The sequence below is a fragment of the Artibeus jamaicensis genome, unplaced genomic scaffold (genome assembly GCF_021234435.1).
Source record: "Artibeus jamaicensis isolate MK-2021 breed Jamaican fruit bat unplaced genomic scaffold, CSHL_Jam_final scaffold_847, whole genome shotgun sequence".
Taxonomy (NCBI): Eukaryota; Metazoa; Chordata; class Mammalia; order Chiroptera; family Phyllostomidae; genus Artibeus; species Artibeus jamaicensis.
Genome location: NW_026522057.1, coordinates 22,088,676 through 22,109,319, shown reverse-complemented (window position 1 = coordinate 22,109,319; position 20,644 = coordinate 22,088,676). Strand labels below are relative to the sequence as shown.

Genomic DNA, 20,644 nt, shown 5'->3' with positions numbered 1-20,644 from the left:
AGGGCGGTAGAAGGGGTGGGACTAAGACTATAAGGGGGCGGAGCCATGCGACTCGAATCTTGTCTTGATTTTAAGCCCTCTGAAAATTTGTCAATCGTATCACTCATTCTCTGTCGCTCCGTGGCTTTAGTGGGACATAGTACGGTTTGCTCGAGACTCTCCAGGATTCAGCACTGAGAGTCCCGAGTCTCTTGTTCAGAAACCCTATTCTCAGAGAACTTTGGAGGGTTGCTGAATGAACCAGGGGATTTCAAAGATGACGATAAAGGTATTATGCATTCATTCATTCAAAAATATGTATGGAATACTGCTATGTACCAGGTGCTGGGATATTACAGTAAGTGAGTGGGTAAATCAGGCGCAGTTACTGCCCTCACTGCATTTACTAATACACAAGTAACAATTACAATATACTAAGCTCCATTCTGTAAAGTAGGGGTGAGAAGGGAACTCAGCCCTTTGTGGCTTAGTTAGCCATTTAGAATCAGAAACCGTTTCTTAAACACCTGCTGTATGTAAAACATCACGACCCACCATCTTACTTAACCCCACAGCAGCCTGTGAGGCAGAGTTGTGTGTGTGTTCTGTCTTCATCTTAGGTGTCTGAGCTGCTTTTCCTCAGACCCACCTAAGGGTCACCTTGGAGTGTGCCTCACTTGATTACTTCAGGCAGGGTGTGGCCTCAGTCCTCTAAAACTCCTTGGTCTCGTCAGTGTCCTCAGGCATTTAGATACATAGATAGTTAACTTTGCAGGTACCTGTGTTTCTCAGGAATGATGTGTTTCCTTCTCTGCCCACTTGGTTTTGACATATGAAGGGCACCTTATTATATTCTTTGGTTTCTACTTTCATAGCTCATTTAGATGTTACTGGAGAAGTTAGAGTGGCCAAATTGGTTGAATGGGGCTAAGTTTTCAAAGTCTTGGACTGGAACCTGGCTACACTGCCATGTGGCCTCATGAAGGGGGTGTGTGGTGAGGCCAGGAGAAATAGCCTGGTGCCCTGGGTCTACCCTTGAGTCTTCTCCTCAAAGCTGGTGACCTTGGACAAGTCTCTTCCCGTCTCTGGTCTATTGTGTCCCTGCCTGTATCGTCGTGCTGTTGGGCCAACGACTTAAGATTCTGTGATTCACATGGCAGTCTTGGGAGGCTACCTTGGGGGTGACTGGTGACAAGGCCAAGGTCATCTTAAAGTCATCTTGACCTTTTGCTGGGGCTGACCCAGCTTTGGAATAGGGCTCCTCCGAGTCTCCCAAAGGGACCTCTTGGGCCACCCAAATTGGCTGAAATCATGAGCACACTATCATTCTCCCTCTAACTTCTGGCTAAATTGTCTTCCGAGAGGAAGGAAGAGTGTCCTCTTTCTCCAAGGGACATGTTTCTAGAACATTGATCTGAGAGAGGCCAGTAAGCCAGGACAAGTGGAATAGAAACAGACAGATAGCTAAACAAACTGGCCATGCAATTAATAGCCAGATAAAGAAGGTTACCTCCCTGCAGATAACATCTAGGTCTCAGCTGTATTTCAACCCCAGGTCCAAAAAGGCAGAAAAACCAGGTGGGTAACACCAGGACCAGCTGCAATGACTAATGATCTCGTGCTCTGACACTGACCAAGTCAGCGGGGATCATGGCCCTTAACCCACACACCTGCTCCTGCCCAGTCGCCTTTCCAGTAACTGGCCCTCTTTCAGGGTTCTTTCATCTCAAAGTCAGATGCCACTCGTAGGTAAGTGGCTACCCTTTTACTTTGTCTAGGTCACCTTGGAAAAAACAGTCTGAGGCCAACAGAATCGAGACCTTGATTTATGAAGGGGCTCTTGGTGCCAAAGGGCCCACGTACCCTGCAGTCATATCCCTGGGCTTCATGGGGATTTGGGGAGCTCAAAGTGATGGAGGAATACATTCCTGGGCAGCTGCACCTCCGCCCTGAACTTTGGGATTCCAGAAAGGCACAGCTGCAGAAAGGCTTTGCCTGGCAGGTTTTTCCTGGCCAGCTCCTGACATACCTTCCCGAAGTGTCCTGTGATGAGACCCAAGGTTTTTCTGTTTGCTTCCACTTGTCTAGCAATTGAAGTATTGCTTTTCACGAGTCCGCTAGATGCTTTAAGTTTACGCTGAATGTCGTCATTTACGAATGTGTTTGTATAAACAGTCTCCTTTAGTCCTCATAACAATCCTTTGGTTTGGAATAACTGTCCCCACTTTACAGACTTTCTCGGTCTTTGGATAATGAGAAAGCTGAGCAATCGTGGGTGGCAATCTTGCTTCAGGAGCTCTTTCTTCCCTAAGGGCTGGGAATCAAGTGCAGAATTAAAAATTAAAAAACAAAAGCATCGCCATTTCTACAGTCAACTCTATTTCTAGTGTCTTGTGATTTAAGGTAAACTGGTTGGATTCCATGCAGCTGGAGGGCTAAGGAGGGCTGGACTGAGAGGGGAATATCAGAAGGTTTTGTTGCCTGGGTGAGTTTTTTGCCTCTGAGGACAACCCACCTCACTCCAGTTAAGCCCTCTAGTGGGACCCAGGGGCCTTTTCATTCAAAACTGAGGATGTCATTTGCCCTCACTGTTGCTCTGTTCCATCTCTCTGGGTGACCCTTTCCCTTTGTCCAGTCGTCTCCTGAGCATCTCCATCTGTGTGTCCCAATGGCCTTTAAAACTCACGCTGCCCCCAGCTGTACCTACCACCCGAGGAGCTTGTAGCTCCCCTCTTATTGGCGCCACCACCTCTCCAGTCTCCAAGCCGGAAACTCGGCGTGGCCCTTGACTCTTCCCCGGCCACCTGCCACTACCCCCCAACTCCCAGCACAGCCTCCCAGGTTTCCTGGACGGGCCCACCCACTGGCCCTTCCAGTCTCATCTTTCCTTGTGATAAAGCCCCTTCTGCTTCCTTCCTTGGTCCTCACCTCCATGCCTTGGCTTGTTTCCATGCCTTGGATCTGCAGTGCCCTTTAAAGTTCTTTTCCACATGGCCGGTTCCTCATCATTTAGGATTCAGCTTCAGCTTTCTCTACCCTTAAGGGCTCACTGGTTCCCCACCCTTATCAGTTCTCTGGATCTGCCGTCAATGCATACACACCCAGTTTAACAATTACCCATTTATATGTCTGTCTTCCCAAACTGGGCGTTTTGAGGGCATGGCCCATTCATTAAATTTTCTTTTTAAAAGATTTTATTTATTTATTTTTAGAGAGAGGGGAAGGGAGGGAGAAAGAGAAGGAGAGAAACCACATCAGTGTGGTTGCTTCTTGTGCACCCCTTACTGGGAACCTGGCCTGCAACCCAGGCATGTGCCCTGACTGGGAATCGAACCACCAGCCAGGGCCCATTCACTTAATTTTCTTCACAGAATGTATTGCTATTTGCAAGTTTAATTTTAATTCCTTATGAATATATATTTTTTGTCTTCATTGCCCACACCGGAAGTCAAGAACTGTGTCTATCTTGTTTATTGTTGTGTCCCTGGAGCCTGGCACATAGCAGGGGACCAATAAATGCTCAGTGAATGAACAAGTCCATGTTTGTTTCCAAGGAGGGCTTGGGACTTAGCCCACAGTAGCTAGGCATTGATGGCTGTTAGCTGAATGCAGGAGTAAACAGAAACAGGATGCACTGTCCCTGTTCCTTGCAGAAGGTGAAGGGAGAGACTGGGGGTGGGGTGGGTGGTTAGGGGAGCAGGGAGCTCAGTGGAGACTCAGGCACCCTTAACATCTGGGTCAGGACTAGGGCAAGATAAGTGAACAAAATTTAAGAGGGTCAAACAACTTGGTCATTAAGATAAATAATATTTTAATGCACTATTAAAAAAAGTAAAGATGCAAAATCTGAAGTAAAGACAGTGTTCTCTAAGAAAAACCAGGGGACTGAGCCAGTCAAGGGAACTGGGAACAACCATCTTAGGTTCTCTTTGTCCTGGTAAAGGCACTTGGTGGTCATCTTTGCCGTTATTGTTCAGTGTGCCGGTGACAGTGATGTTGGGGCTGCCGCTGCTGCCGCTGCTTGTAGCTGCCACCTTTGGAGGATTCCGTGCCTATCTTGCCCTCCGCCGAGCCCTTTGGGTACATCTTCCCTCTCTAATCATTTGAACCCCCACCAGGTAGGGATTGTTGTTTCTCATTTACAGTTGAGGCAACTGAGCCTCAGAAGGGTCAACAACTTTCCCTAAGTCACATAGCTAGGAGGTCGGCATCTTCAGTGAGGGAGATATACTGCTTTGGGCACGTGCCCAAGGCAATGCGGCGGCTGCAGGCACCCGGCTCCACCTGCAGAGGGCGCCCTGACCCCACGGAACTGCCAGGGCTCCTGAACCTCCCCTTCCAACGCGCTCTTACAACCCTCTTCCCTCTAAACCCTACCATATAATTAGACTGCTCAAAATATTCTCTCTGAGTGGGACGGGGACAATCATATGCTACAGGCTTCTCTAATTTCATGAGCAGACTCTGTGGAACTCCCGGAGCAAAAGTCACGAGCCACCCCCACTCCAGATGGGGCTGCGTTTCACACAGCTGAAGTCAGCTCAGCTGCTCGGACTTAGCAAGTGGCCTAAGGCCTTTCCGGGGACTGTCACGTTGCCGGTCCCTGTAGCAACACACACACACACTCACTTACACATACAGAGTGAAGTCACCCTGCTAACCTCAGGGTCACTCCCATCTGCTTGCCACATCGCCAGCATATTCTCAAATTAGCGGTTAACTCTCGGTCCTCTGGGTACGTACCGGTGTGTGCTTTGTCAGCACAGTGCATGACACAACTCCTGTTGTGGCTGAATCTGAATTTTGAGCACCCCTTCCTATCGAAGACAGAACCATGTAGTGAAAGGAACAGTGGTAAACATTCATCTGTAGTGGGGACATGTCAGCTCACAGGCAACAGAACAGATCAGGGGATGCAGAGTCTTAAAAGCAAGTTGACCTTCTAGAAAGGCAGGGGGTGGGACAGTGTGTAGGCTTTCAGGAGTTCAAGTCCTGTTATACCAGTTATTTACTGTGTGACCTTGACTTAAACTCTCTGTGCATTATTTTCTTTAAAAAAAAAAAGATTTTATTTATTTATTTTATAAAAAGGAAAGGAGGGAGAAAGGAAAGAAACCTCAATGTGTGGTTGCCTCTTTAGCAACCCCCACTGGGGACCTAGCCCACAACCCAGGCATGTGCCCTGACTGGGCATTGAACCGGTGACCCTTCCATTTGCAGGCCGGTGCTCAGTCCACCGAGCCACACCAGCCAGGGCAGCATTAGTTTCCTATTGTGTAAAGTGGGGACAAAGAACCATAGTCATCTCACCGGGAAGGGAGTAAATGAAGTAGTGTCTGTGAGAAGCTATCAATCTTAAACTGGTGGAAGGAAGCCCAGCTGGGGGAAGAAAAGAGGTTAAAAGAACTGTGAATTATTAGGGGGAGGAGATTATGCTAACCACGATGGGGAGACTTCAGCATAAATAAGATGCCAAGGGATTCAGACAGTTTTAAACAATTATTTAAAAATACATATGTAATTAAGTTCTCACTGTGTAAAAATTTCATACAACATAGATAAATTTAGCTTAAATCCCCTTAGTCATCTTCCTTTCCCAGAAGTGATTTATTACTGTCGGTTTCAAGAGATTGGTTCCGTATCCTTTTCTTTGCATGTATACACAAAGGTCTGTCTGGAAAAAGTCCAGCCATTGTTAATATAACAAGAACGGTTTGTGCTTCATCCATTTAACCTGGCAGCCAGGGCGAGTGGACTGGAATGAGCATGCGTGACCAATGATGACTTCACTCTACTAGGCAGTGGGGGCGGTAGAGGCCACTGAGGGCACATGTGTACTGTGTGGCCGTTGCATTAAAAATGACTGAGCAAGCAGGGCAACAAATCTGCAACAGATTAAACTTGAACATTCCCCTGTGGAAACTATTTGGATGATTCAGAGGCCACAGCTATGGGCAACTGGTGACTGGCAGCTTCACCACGACAACGTGCCTGCTAATGTATCACATCTCAGGCAGTTTTTTTGCAAAGCAGCAAATCACCCAGGTGACTCAGCCTCCCTACAGCCCAGAGTTGGTGCCTCGTGACTTTTGCTTTTACCAAAACTAAAATCACCTCTGAAAGGGAAGAGATTTCAGACTGTTGATGAGATTCAGGGAAATACATCGGGGCAGCTGATGGTGACTGGGAGAACTGTGTGAGGTCCCAAGGTGCCTACTTTGAAGGGGACTGAGGTGTCATTGTCCTCTGTACAAGGTTTCTAGTATCTTGGATCTTCTTCAGTAAATGTCTCTATTTTTCACAGCACATGGCTGGATACCTTCTGGACAGACCTTGTATGTGTGTATGTTTCTACAGAAAGCCATGGCTTTGCTAGAGGTTCTTTTTTCTTTCCCCTTCTTCTTTTTCTTTCTTTCTTTTTTTTAAAAAAAGATTTTATTTATTTATCTTTAGAGGGTAAGGGAAGGAGAGAGGGAGAGGAATATCAATGTATGGTTGCCTCTCGTGCGTCCCCTGCTGGAAACTGGCCTGCAACCCAGGCATGTGCCCTGACTGGGAATCGAACTGTGGTCCTTTGGTTTGCAGGCCTGTGCTCAATCCACTGAGCTACACCAGCCACGGCTCTCCTTCTTCTTTTTCAAAAATACCACCACCGAGTGCTCTGCCTTGGAGCCCTTCCCTTGTCAGTATGCACAGATCTATTTCATTCTATGTGCCTCAAAATATTTAAATGTAGGGATACACCATGGTTTGATCATTCCTCAGGTACATTAAAAAATTTTTTTTCTATCAGCTTCATAGCAATACAGAAATATATGTTACTGTCCTCTTTCTAAAATCCAGGATTGGTCACATGACCACAGTTGCTCCAAACCTTTAGGGGGCATGTCACACACCCCCCTTTGGATCTGCGCTCAGTGTGGCAGCCCTTTCTCCCTGCTCTCCCCAGTCACCTGTCCCTACATGCGTTCAACAGGCCCTCAGCCCAAATGAACACTCTCTCCCAGCTGGAAACAACTGTGTGTGTGTGTGTGTGTGTGTGTGTGTGTGTGTGTGTGTGTGTGAACCCACAGCTTTTTGTGCCTTAGTTATTTCCCCTTTCAGCAAATCTTTATCACGCACCTACTCCACCTGTCTGCCTCTTGGCTCTCCTGTCTGTCACCCCGGCTCAGCTGTCAGTTGCTTCAGGGCTGAGATCATGTCTCATTCCAGGGCATCCCAGTTCGCCCAGCGAGGCTCTGGTTTTCACCTGCTATCCTGGTGGGATTATTTGTAGTCCCCCCTTTCACTGTGGTTTAGATGAACAATAATAAGATCTGTCCAGTTGTACCTACAAGAGATGCTTATAGTAAGCGTTAATGAAAAAAAAAGAGTGAATGGGTAAAAGAACGAATGTTACGTGATTTTCGTGATTTAGTACAACTAAATGTTAGTATATCTTGGAGCTAAGGCCTCCAGGGCACATGCCCTGCTATGTGGAGGCCATTTCTCTCTGGACTCTGTTGCCTTTGAGGGGTTCATAGGAACCCTGTAATCTCCAGACATCTTGCTCATAGGGAGCGGGGTTTTCTTACTGTAAGATTCTAACAGGACATCTACTATGTTAAACAGTGACTGGTGCGAAGGCAACATCTATGAACAAAAGAATGGTGACATTGAACTTGGGTTAGGAAGTTATTTCTAAAATGAGGTCGTCAAGAGCAGGAAATTAGCAGGGGGGTTCTGGAGTCAGACCACCTAGGTGTGAACCCCGTACTTCCTGCTGTGTAACATTGAGCAAGTCATGTCCTCTCTGAGCCTCAGTTTCCACATCTGTGAAGCGTGGATAATAGTAACCTCACAGATTTGCTGTGAGAATTAGGGGAGAGGATGAGTGTAAAATATTAGGCTGAACTCTATGAAATCCACTCCATGTGACCATTTCAACCTTCCAAATGGCATTTCCTATAGTTCAACCTGGCAGGTGCCTGGCATGTAGCCAGAGTTTAAACAATGGCGGTTATCATTCATTACTTCACATGTGGTTGGGCTGATATTTCTTCTTCTATTGCCTGGCTGAACAGATAGTTCATCCTTTCACTCAAAATATACTTGCTGAGTGCCAGTGATGCCCCAGGAGGAACATAAAACATTCCTCTTAAGGGTTCAGCGTATCTCTTCAACATATCAGCAGCCCAGTGGCAGGTGAATAGGGGCTGGAGCTGGTTGGGGACTATTCTTAGAGAGTCATCTTGGGGTACGCCCACCACTGTGAATAAAGTCGGCCTCAGCTTGCAGAGCGTGAGGGGCTGAGGCAAAGCAGGTTTGACCTGAACCTGGCAGTTTGCTTTGTGACTAGAGAAGATCAGCCCTGTGCTCAGAGGTCAGGGCTGAAAAGGTAGCTGGGGGCTTTGACTGCTCCCGCCAGCCAGGCGGGGGGCGAGGCTGCAGAGCTGAGCTCTCTGCCTGAGCACATCATCTTTCTGGTTGTCCAGCTGGAGAAGAGATTCTAGCTGTTCTTTGGTGTCACTCACTATATTTAGTTACAAATAACATTGTCATTATGTAACAGGGTACAGTCCGGGGGGGGGGGCCAAATAGGGATTTAATGGGGTCCAGAACTCAGGGTGTCCAGAAAATATTAGAAAATATATATATATAGGATGTCCTTGCCCCCACAAGTCTGAGCTGGGTGATGGGACACATGGAATGGGGCCATTGAGAGTTGTTTTGCATAGCAACAGTTTTGCAGATAATCTCTAGAACGTTCATTTAACATATCTATAACATGTAACTGGTTTCGCAAATATGTTAAACAGCTGTGCCCATGCTTTGAGCCAGGGGGATGGGAGTGACTTCAATCCATGATGTAACTGGCAGGGAACTACCCCTGGTTACAGCACCTGCATAAGAGCTTGGAGATGATTGGCTCCACACCACAGGGCCACACCTGCCCGGACTTACTATGGCAGCCCAGTGAAGCTGGAAGGGTATGGGAATGCTGGCAGGTGTAACTGATTGTGGGAGGAGTTGGAAATGGGGCTGCAGAGGAATATTGGCGCTGGGATTTAAACCCAGGCATGGCAGCCACGTGGGGGCTTTTAGGGATCACGTGGCTTGGGCAGAGAAGAACCATGGGCTTCTATTTCTTTTTCTGAGATACGGTACCCCAGACTGGGCAGAGGGGGAAGGAGGGACTGTATGTTTGTGGGTATTCTAAGGGACTTTGGAATCTCAATGAAGACATTAAGTCATTACTCTTAAGTTTGTATAGCTCTTTAAATAAATAATCCCTTTCCTTTTCACCAATCTCTGGCATTGAGAGATGTCTTTCCCTGGTGGTGGGCAAGGCAAACCTAGTACAGGGTGGGGGACCCCCGGAGCCCAAGGGTGGGTCCATTCGGCAATAGTATATCATTTGCACCCCCTGGGTCTGTTCTGTAACAATTAGTCTCCTGGACCTAATGTCACTAGGGTGAGGACCCTGGATAAGTCCCTCCCGGGAGGTGGAATTCATCCCTAGTTGTTCTTTTGTTGGGGGTGGGAAGAACCTCACTTCCCCAGGCTTTTGGCTATGCCATGGTGTGGCTCAGATCTGGAATGAAGGGCTTGGGGTAATGACTCACCTGGGGCCCCAAGACAACATCTTACATTAAAATGCAGATTCAAGTTGTGTCCAAGGGAGTGGTGAAGGGAAGGAGGCCAGAGGTGAGGGAGTTATGTTTTCCCTTTCCGCGGGCTGGTGGGGTTCCTGTTTTGACTTGGCCAAAGGCATGCCCCTTGCTGAGAAGGAAGCCAGACGAGGTGACATGGCACAGCTATGGTTCAGGCAAGAGGACCTCTAGAGGGGCCAAGCTCTGCACACAGGGGCAGAGAGGACCAGTGCTTACTTTATACTTCTCTTTATGGTATTATAGTGATAAACTTTTATTGGTCACTGCAACCAGTCTAGCTGGACTCCGGGGCTTTAAGAAATGTGCCTATTTCTACAACTGGGGCTCAGTCTGGCAGAGAGGCTTCCAGAACTACACCTTCCAGTATGGTGGCCACCTGTGGCTTTTGAGCATTTAAAATCTGACTAGTCTGAATAGAAATGTGATATGTGAAAAATATACAACAGCTTTCAAAGGCTTGCTATCATAAAATGTAAAATATTTTATTAATATTTGAAGGTTTGCCCTGGCTGGGTGGCTCATTTGGTTGGAGCATTGTCCCATATAGCAAAAGTTTGCGGGTTCAACTCCTGGTCAGGGCACATACCTAGTTTGCAGACTTGATCCCTGATTGGGTGTGTATAGGCATCAGCCAATCAATGCTTCTCTTTCTCTCACCCTTTTCTCACTCTAAGATCAATAAGCATATCCTCAGGTGAGAATTACAAAATATTTAAAAAGTTTTATTACATGTTGAAATGACAATAATCTGGATATATTAGTTTAAATAAAACATCATTAAAATTAACTTCACTAACTTTTTACTTTTTAAAATGTGGCTACTAAACATTTTTAAATGACCTATGTGTCTTGCAGTATGTTTCTCGTGGAAACTATTATTCTAGAAGTCTCTGGGTGGCTTTCGCCTATTCTGAGATGAGTGGCCAAATGCAAAGACACCACCAGTATGGATTTCACACACCAGCATCCCTCGGGGATTCTCAGGAACAGGTGGGTCAGGAAAGCCCATTGAAGATTGATTTGGCCTTGCTGTGGCTTGGGTCGCATTAGTTGGGTACAAAAGAGAAGAGTGACCTCAGAGGGCTGGACCCATGAGTTAAGTCTGGGAGTAAGAGACTAGTGAGTTTTGTTTTGCTGTGGCCCCTTAATGTGGCTGCAGCAGAACATCAATCCAGAAGCCCAAGATGGAACTAAGGGGTAAGAAGCCACCAGGTATATTGCAATGGGCTTGGAAGTGGCTTCTAGGCCCAGCAAGCAAACAGGTGACTCTATTTCAGGGCCCCAGGAGTTTGTTCATGAAGATCCTGTTATACTATGGCTATGCTGTATGGATTTTTATACCCCGGGTCAAATCACAAACACCTATGAGTGATGATTGCATATTATGAGAACATGGTATTACCCAGAGCAGTGGATACATTCAGAGCACTACCCAGATCCTCTTCTGGTTTTGTGAGCTCATCCCCAGCTCCTGTGACTTTGCTGCTAATAACTACAGCTGTGGTGCTCTCTAGATGGTTACCTGTGGGCTTCGAGTGCCCCGTGCCCATTTGGAGCAAGTTCTCACAGCCAGCGATCAGCTGGTGCAGGTGCACAAAACTCCAGCTGCAGCCACCAGAACTCTGAGCTGCCTCTTAGGCTCCAGAGCTCTCCACTGGGCAGGCTGAGCTGCAGCTGAAATCACACTCTTGTTTGGCTTCTTCTCTTTTCCCATCTTGCTCCCTTTCCCCGCTGCTCCCTGGTTTCTCCTAGACATACTTCCTTAATAAATCACTGGTCTCAAATGCTCATTTCAGGGTCTGCTTCTGCGGAATTCCACAAAAACACAGTCAGACCTCAGTGTGGGTGTTGGTTTCGACCTTGGGTGGTGGCCATGTGACACACATCCCCCGAATATGCGGGGGATTCCCAGTGCTTGAGGTACGTGCCCTGCTGAGAGCCCGGACCCTGTGCCCAGAGGGCAGAGTCGTAGAGTACAGCCTGCATCACTCTAGGCTGTGCCCATGAAGTGGCGGCGAACCTCACACCGCAGCCACGTGACTTCCCCTCCAACCGTTCATTTCATTGCTGCTGTACCTAGTGCTTTCTCCCCATCTTTGATCTGATTCATGGCCTCTCGTCCAGAGGGTTGGAACTGTTCCAACTTCACGACAGCCCTGCCCTCTTATATAGAGTATTTCAAAATAAAGATCGAAACAGGAACTTTGCTGAGTTTTGCAAGACAGAGTATATTCTAGGCCTACATTTATAGGAAGTGGTGGGGGGGTAAGGAAGAGCAATGAATTTGTGGCGTTGGGGGGGAGTCTATACCTTGGGCAGTCACACGGGTGGGCAAACAAGTGGGAGTGGGCGTCTGAGCCCTAATGGTTCCAGCGTCACCAGGAATTACTGACTTATCGATGGGGAAAGCTTCAGAAAAATCTATAAACACACACAGTTTCCACATGGGAGGCACTCACTTCCCCTTAAGATAGGCTAGAAAGAAACCAAAGCAAGCCCAAAAACCCACATTAACCAAACACACACGACAAACTCGAAGTCTCCGGAAAAAAACACCCTCACATAGGCACTTGGTGTCTCCAGCTCTGGGGTTGGAGAGAAGCTCTGGGGCTTTGTTCCCCTAAGGCAGGGGCCACTGTCCCCATGGGGGGCACAGCATATGAAGGCTCAGGAGTCTGATCTGTTGGGTGGTCCCGGCCCAGCTGGATGGGAAGCAGGTCTGTTTAATGAAGACCCTCTACCTCCCATTTCACTGAGACTGAATGCAGAAGGTGCTGGGACCTGAATGTATATTATTTTCTGAATACAGCAGCCTGGCACTTCTAAAGGGCACTTCGTGAAAGGGTAAATGCTGGCCGTTCAAGTGTGAGCGTGGCATGCTGGGAACTGAGGGGCTCCACGTGTCCAGCTTGGTGCTAACCACGGAGTCCTCAGACCCTAGCACTGTGCCTGGCGCTTAGTAGGCACAAAACAAATGTTTATTCAATGACTAAATGAAATAACCTGGGGAGAAAAATCCATTTCTCCCAAGAATACAACTTTATTATCTTTTTGCTGGTTATAAATTGGTTCGTTTTGACCTTCAACGTGGAATTGGGACTCATTTATTCTCCTGACACAGGCTGACCCTGAAGGAGCTTTTGTTAGTTAGGTTCTAGTGAGAGGGTCTCCGGCAGACTCGCTGGTGCACTTCCGTGGGATGACCAATTTATCCCTAAGGCCAGCAGCTGGCCCAGACTCGGCTGCTCTGGCTGGAGGCTAGGCCAGGTCCTCCTTGTTGGGTCTGATGTCTGGGGAGGAGGCTTTTAACCATATCCTGGGGGGAGTCCTCGTGGTGAGGAAGTCCTGGTCTCGCTGCCCGAGGGGCCAGCATCAGGAATCGGAAGCAGGGGCACTGAGAGGAGGGAGGTTGGAGCCCGGCCCTAGAACTGAGAAGCAGGCAAGAGAAGATTTGTATGGCTGACCCCAGGGCCTCTTTGCGCGCTGAATTCTCAGGCCACAAGGGTGCTGGTCTGGGGAGAACCCTCTGAGCACCTGGGAGAGCCTGTGTCCATGAGAAAGATGAGGCACAAGGAGCATCTCAAAAGTGGAGAAGGCTGCTGTGATAAAATCTGCTCCAGGGGAGGCTCTAAGTGACATCATTGGACACCCCCCCCCCCCCCCGGGAATGGGGAGGCTAAGCCATGGTGTCAACACCGCAGACAGAAAGCCAAGCGGGAGGGGCTGGGAGAGGCTGGTAAGGAGTGAATGACTTGGGCAACCACCCGGAACCCCAAAGGAGGTGAGTTTGAAACGGTGATGGCAGGTCAAGGTACATCAGGGTCCCAGGGTCCCTTTCCATGTGGTCTACCTTGACCTTCAGGGCATGGCTACCAGGGGAACTGGCAAGCCCTGAACCTCCTTCCCTTCAACTTCATTCAGTTTTGGACAGGAGACCAAGGCTTCTTTGGGGAATGATTTGGGTGTTTTGAAGTTTTGTTTTGCTTTTCATGTCAGGGCTATAGTGCTACTGACCAAATGCCCAGCTACTTTTCAGGGAGGACAGAGCTGAGGCTCATTGGGGGGGACTTCAGTGGACGCTGAGGGTCTTTGAGGAAGGGCAAGGCACAGCTATCCCAAATCCCTCCTCAGTTCCTAAAGGTCTCCCGGTGCATCCGGTCAGGCAGGCGGAGGCCCCAGGACAGAACTCAGGAAAGCAGGGAGGTGACAAGTCCCCTGTAGTGCAGCCCTGAGAGCCGGGTTCCTTTTTTTTTTTTTTTTATAATGCATGTACCTGGCTGAAGCGTCCACTTTCAAGATGTCTATCTCAAAGAATCTCACTGCCAGCCACGCACCTGACCCCTTCCCCGCAGGCCCCTTTGGGGTAGAGATCTTGGTTGAGTTTGATAGCTGACCATTTGGGGAGTGTGTTTTTCCTCTTCCCTGCTTTAAAATTCCCCTCTTATGTTTTAAATTTTCCCATAAAGGGTAAGCCTGGGAAACTAGGCCCCCACCCCCAACCCCGATAAAAGTAGAACCCCAGGCCCGGGTGTTCTCTCTCTCCCCCCACGACCTCGCTGTGTGGCCCCCGTGTGCTTTGTAATTTCCAGGTCCTGTGAGTCATAAACTTCCTTGTTTTTGTTCTGTGCGGTATCTTGATGGTTATCGTGGAAGGGCTTCTCGCAATCGTAAGAGTCACAGGGCCGGCCCAGCCACAGCACTGGTCTCGGCAGGCTGACTCCGGCACGCAGCAGCCCCGCGGGTCAGGGCACCATGTGCCACCATTTGAAGGGGAAGGGCTTCCTGCGGACGTTGGTTCCGCAGTGCACTTCTCCCAGAAACTTGTGGTAGGCGGAAATGTCGTCGATGAAGGTGCAGCAGAGGCCCAGTGGCTCCAGCAGGGAGCGCACGTGCGTCTCCAGGCAGCACACCTCCTCCACCTGGGGCCCGAAGGGCTTGGGGATGCCCAGGTCCTTGTCCAGCACGATCATGTTCACCTGTGATGGAGGGCGGGGCGCCGGCCCCTGTTCAGTACACACCTACTATGCACCTGGCTCTGTTCCAAGCTCAGTAAACCCTCCCAACAACTTTGTGAAGCGGGTATTGTAATTTATTCCCACTTTACGGATGAGAAAACTGAGGCACAGAGGGGGCTAAGCAGCTTATACATGGCAGAAGCAGAAAAGGAGACAGCCTACTTCTGTATGTATGTGCATGCCTGTGCACATGGCTATATATGTACACACTAGCATGTATGCACATGCATGCATGTATTCACATGTACATGCATGTAGGCAAGTGTATGTGTGCATATATCTACGTGTGTGTTCTAATCTCTTTCTATCTCATAGAAGACTCTCTCTAACAAGAATCCCTCTGTCCGTCCCCCATTCATAAAGGCTTTTTTAACTCACACAGCCCTTCCTAGCTCTTTAGGGTAAAGGTTCCCAGGAGCCCAGTGAGGCAGCTGAGACAAACACATCTCCCCTCGGAGGGAATGAAGCCCAGAGAGGGCGAGTGCCTGGGGTGGGTGGGGAAGGCCACACAGCATCTCAGCCAGGACTGGGACCCGGGCCTTCTGATTGGGTGGCATCTAGCTAGGGGGCCTTCTGGGCCTGGCTGCCCCGTGATGGGCCTGGATGGGGTTTGGAGTCCCGAGTGGCTCACCATGTTTGGGAAGTAGGCTCTGGCCTGGCGGCCCTCATCCATCTTGAACAGAGCCGGCAGGTCGATGATGTCCTGCTCCGTCAGTCCTAGTTCCTTCTTGAGGATGTCACGGTTCCAGTCCAGGCAGCGCTAGGACAAGTGAGAGGACATCCCCGCCACCTTCGTCAGCTCGACTCCTGTCGGCAGCATCAGACCCAGGACCCTGGCCCTCCCCAGCGCCCCTCTTCCCAGTGCTCAGTAACAGCAGTGACAAGACAGGGAGGGAGGAGATCCAGCAATAATACTAGTAAGTGCTCAGCAAATGAATCACACCCAGCGCTGAGTGCTGGCCACAGGGCATCTCATGGACTCTTTGGTCCATCCCATGAGGTGAGAGTTCAGGTGACCATGGTTTGGATTAATAATAATAACAGCCCCACCCTCACCTGGAAGTACTGGTTCTCTTGCACGAGGCTCTCGTTGGACAGAATCTTGTTGATGGTGATCCGCTTGTTGCTCATCCCGCCCAAGCCTGTGGGGTTGAAGGATGAGGACCGTTCAGCCTCAGGTATGCCAGCTCCCGGGCTAACTGCTAGGAGGAGGGAGACGGGGCCCAGGAGGGCTCTCCCAGGGGAAACGAGGCGCCCTGTGCCTGGGGAAGGCGGCCCACACTCCTTTCCCCAGGGTTGCCTATGTCACCTGGGCCACAGAAGGGGTGGTGGCTGCCTTGCTCTTTCTCTGGCCACCTGAGTTTCACCCCTGGGGCCTGCTTCTGGGGACAGGCAACCCTCCAGGGTGAGTGTGGCAGAGGCAGGATGCCCAGAGGTGTCACCGTCCAGCTTTCCAGACCTGCCTCACACTCAGCCCCTGCCTGGGTCTGTGCTGGCATCTGCCTCCGGGTCCACAGTGAGGGCCCAGGTGGCTTCTGCCACGATGCATAACACCCGCTGCTCACGGAGCACCTACTATGTGGCAGGCACTCTTCCAGATGCTTTACATGGATCAGCTCAGTCATCTTCCCCACATCTCTGTGAGGAAGCTGCTAGAATTAAAGATGGGGAAATGGAGGCACAGAGAAGTTACGTGACTTGTCCAAGGTCATACTAGTGGCACATCCTGCTCTGGGAGGAGTGTCTGGTCCATTGCACTTTCCAGTTTTTTTCAGCTTGGCAGTGGCAGAGAGGTGGGGGCTCTCGCCCTGTCCCTGAGCTGTCTCCGCATCAGCACTTGGACCTAGTCGAACAGGGATAATGGTTCCTAGACCCTATGGGTAGCTTTGGAGATATGTTTAATCTAGCAAGTAGCCTCCAGAAAGTCAAGACTTATGCCTGCCAGTTCCAGGAAAATAATTCCCGTCGGTGAAGAATTAAAAAAGGACAGTGGTCTCAGACTGGTCTCGTCTGTCCTGGACACCGCTGCCTTCGGACGTGGAGGGCAGTGATGTGTGTGAGTATCAACTGGCCTTAGGGACGCAGACTTTTGGAAGTAACAGACTGGAGAAACCAACTGAAAGTGACAAAGAGTAACTTAAGAAAAACCGAAGAAACTGCATGGCCTGCCGGACCTGGCTCACTGGGTCGGCCTGATGAGCTTTCCCTCTTTCCATGATTAATTTAAGAGCAAGCCTCGTCCCTGTCTACGTCTGTCCCACTTACACGGATGTCTCAGTGACGCAGGCGTGGCAATCTCTCACCCTGGGACCAACGGGGATGGTGCCGGGCTGTACACCAGGTCTGTGGACGCCCACGTCTCTTCCTGTCCCTCCCACGAAGGCACATTTCTCTCTTTCCCTCTTTGTAAAACACAAGCCCCTTGAGGGCAGATTGTGTAGCAGTTTTGCACCACGTAACCCTCCTCTGGGTCTGGTGCCATTTAAAGTCAACTCCAGCCCCTGAAGAGGCACGTGGCTCTGATGGTGGTAGTAAGGAGCTATGGGCAGCTCCGTGGTCCAGCTGGCCATAGCACAGGTCGACTGAGGCCAGGGCTGCTTCCCACCTTGGTGACAGCCCTGGAGTGGACCAGCCGCCTATAGAGGTGGGGCTGGGTGCTTAGGGACAAAGAGGTCCTGGGCCCATCTGCCTGAGGGTCTCTCTGGGGGCTCAGCTCCCTGCTCCCTGCCAGGGCCCTGTGGACACTCACCTTTAAACATGATGGCCTCGCCGTGGCCTTCCTTCTGCTTCTCTCGGAAGAGCTGGTAGCAGGCCGAGGTGCTGGCCATGAGCATCCGGAATTGCTGCGAGAGAGAGCATCCAGAGGGACAGTGTCAACAGAGGGGAAGTGGCCAAGGGGCACGAGGGGGCCCCTGCCCGGAGGGACCAGGGCTCTGCCCGCCTGGGTCTCAGCCTCCCCACGACGAGGGGCAGAGGCCGCGGGACAGGGTTCTCCCCTTTCCGAGGACTACTCCCGGCCCTTCCTGCTTTGGGAATTCCTCCGCCTCCAGTGCCACTGAGTCAAAGCTCGGAGTCAAAGGTGGCCTTGGACGGGGGTGGGGAAGGGCTTCTTCACGTTGCCCAGAGGACAGACCACGTGAACAAAATTTCCAGGGTACGCAGTTGCAGCCACTCCTCTCACTTCAGAAAATGGAAGAACCTCTTTCGGAGGCCCAGGCCCACACCCCACGCTCTCTGCAGCCTCACGGCCACACAGCAGCCTCTGGCCCCGTGCGGTTACTGGACATTCGGACTGTGCCTAGTCTGAAGTGAGATGTGCCATGAAGGGGAAAATACACCCAGATTTTAAAGACTTACGCACAAAAATTGCAAAATCTGTCACTGATAACTTTTATATTGGTTGTGTGTTGAAATGCTAATAATATTTTGGGAATGTTGGATTAAACATTGACCTGCTACAGGGAAACGTACAAACCAGCGTCAGCCTCCTTCCTTCTCCTTCCTGTACTTTCCACCTTCTGCTGACGCAGCAGGCAGGGGTTCTCCACTATCCCGTCCACTCCGGCCTCTGGAGCCAGCTCACCTTTGTGCCCGGGATGGGGATGAAGGTCATGAACTCGTCCACGTGGCCCACAGTCAGCCAGTCTGAGTAGAGCTCTATGGGCGCCTGCACCTGCTGGGCCTGTAGGAAGTCCCGCACCACCTTGGTCATCCTCCGACCGCCAGACCTGGGGCGGGGTTGGGGAAGAGGCAGCTTTTCAGAAGGCCGCCGTCGTCTGTCTCACCACAGGCCTGCAGCCTCTGGAACCCAGCCCGAACCCAGGGCGGCATGAGCACAGGAGTCATGGGAAGGATGCTGAGCCGCAGGGCCGAGAGACCCTGGTGTACCGCTTAGCCTCTGATGGTGTCAGCAGGTGTGAGGAGGGCAGCTTCCGTGCTCGGGGGTCCTGCTTAGACTGCTAGAGGGGGCTAGGGCACAGGCATGGCTCCCAAATCTGCCCTAGTCCTTGTGTCTCTTTGCTACATTAACTTCCATTTAATTCATTTTCAATAAAGTGACACCTCCTCCAGGAAGCCCTTTCTGATTGCTAGACAACTTGAGGTCTTTAATCTCCCCATTATTGCCTTGAACAAGGAAGACTCTGCCTTTCCATTGATTGCTGGGTCTTCTGGGGGTGGAATGAGGGCATTGTGGACAGTCTGTGGTGCCAGAGACTCATGCTTTGGGGCAGGGCCATGTCTTCTCATGACTTTTGTGTGTGGGCCTCCTCAAGGGTTTCCTGGTATGCTCCCACTCATCCTCATCCTCTTTCAGTATTCCTTCTTTGGACTCCTTCATCCTTTCCCTACCTGGTCTAGAATCTCATTAGATACCCTCCTGTGTGGAGAAGAGAGGTACTTATTTAGCTTTATATTTGATGCTAATTTATGCTAAGATGTACAGGCTAACTTGGTTTTCTTTCCAGGAATGTCTGTATCCCATCAGAAAGTCGTGGGAGGGGTTAATGCTCCCAGCCATGTGCTCCCTCCACGTGTTAGCAACCCAGGCCACTCCTAAAGAGACTGAAGGACCTCCCGCCTGGCTGCCCCCGGCCCCACCCTGGCTTCTCTTACAGTGGAAAGCTGCTCCCGATGAGGATCCGGCCCAGCGGGTATGTCTTGCCATTCACGGTCACTGGGGGACTGACTTCCAGGTTCCCAAAGGAATCAAGGCTGGTGACAGGCTCAAAGAGGGGTTCCCGGGACACGTAGCCGAAATCTGGGCCCTAGGCAGGGGGCACACCACCATCATTAGTGTCCTGCAGCCAGGAGTCCTTAGCCCCAATGTAGCCTCGTTCTGATGGCCACTCTGACCACCTTTGGTCTGGCACCGTGGGCACTTAGCCTCCCCGGGGTGGGGGAAGGTCGTCCGTGGTGTTCTTGTTCTCATCGAACAGCAGGACCTGGGAGAAGGAGGCTGAGTTTGTGAGCACATTGTGTGAGTTGGGTATGCATGTGGTATATAAGTGTGCGTGTGTGCACGCATGCGTGCATCTGAGCCTCTGCCTGTGCCTCTGGTCCCTGAACATGAAGACAAATCAGTGATTTCAGGACTCGTCCTCATTTTGCGCTATGGATGCCCCTGCTCGTCTCTTCATTACTCTGACCCTCAGTGTCCCCATGTGCCAAAGAGGTGTTGGGTTAGACGACCTGAGACAAGGACGTAGATGGTATTATTATTCCCAGAAACTTGCTTCCCCCTTCTTAGTAAGAGGATTCAGCATTCTGAGCTATTGCTGTGTGACTTCTGGTATCTCCCTGTAGAAAGAATATACTTCCCTGCTCAGTATCATACTTGATCAAATGACTTGCTTTGGTCAATGAAATGTGAGCAGAAGTGATATATGCCCGTTCAGAGCAGTAGCCACAAGTTTCCCTGTGTGTGCCTGCCAACTCTCTCTCTTCTTGTGCCAGGAGAATGGCACTTCCCAGAATGGGGCTGCTCCTGCCACCTGGGCTGTAGAAGGAGAAAGGAATGAGGGAGCAGAGCGGTGGACAACCACCCAGCAACCAACACGAGTGCAAGGAAGAAACAGTGCTTTGTTGTTGTCAGGTATTGAGATTTGGGGGCTGTTTGTCACTGCAAGCTTACCTGGTGAAAGCTGACCGATACATGCAGGAAGGGCAGATATGTAACCTATGTGACATTTCTACCTCTTCCCAAACAACCATAATTGTCACTGACTGAGCCCAGGTGTAGCCTCAGAACCCTCCTTAGCACAGAGCTCCAACAGACTGGGGTTGGCATAACCCCAAGGGTCCCCAGTTGAGATAACCTTGGTGACCCACTCAATTTTAAGGTTTTTCTTTGATTTTGTTTTGGTTAAAAAAAAAAAAAGTAGGGGCCTTGCTTGGGAATCTGCACTGGGGCTGGGACTAAGCTTGTCTCACAAGAATTCCTGTAAAAAACAAGTGGAGTGGAAAGGTATGTGGCTTATCTTGGCCCAGCCGAGAGTC

General features: G+C 50.2%; 1 protein-coding gene across 1 annotated transcript in view; it reads right to left on the bottom strand.

Moving 5' to 3' along the window:
* Positions 1-10,432: 10,432 nt before the first annotated feature.
* The window catches only part of PADI2 (peptidyl arginine deiminase 2), a 40,646-nt gene continuing 30,434 nt past the window's right edge, over positions 10,433-20,644 (bottom strand). The window contains exons 11-16 of the mRNA XM_037146064.2: positions 19,262-19,413; positions 18,231-18,375; positions 17,397-17,490; positions 15,704-15,789; positions 15,279-15,407; positions 10,433-14,608 (exon numbers count right to left, since the gene is read on the bottom strand). Of these exons, the coding sequence (XP_037001959.2) occupies positions 14,375-14,608; positions 15,279-15,407; positions 15,704-15,789; positions 17,397-17,490; positions 18,231-18,375; positions 19,262-19,413 (840 nt within the window). The 3' untranslated portion in view covers positions 10,433-14,374. The remainder of the gene's footprint in view (positions 14,609-15,278; positions 15,408-15,703; positions 15,790-17,396; positions 17,491-18,230; positions 18,376-19,261; positions 19,414-20,644) is intronic.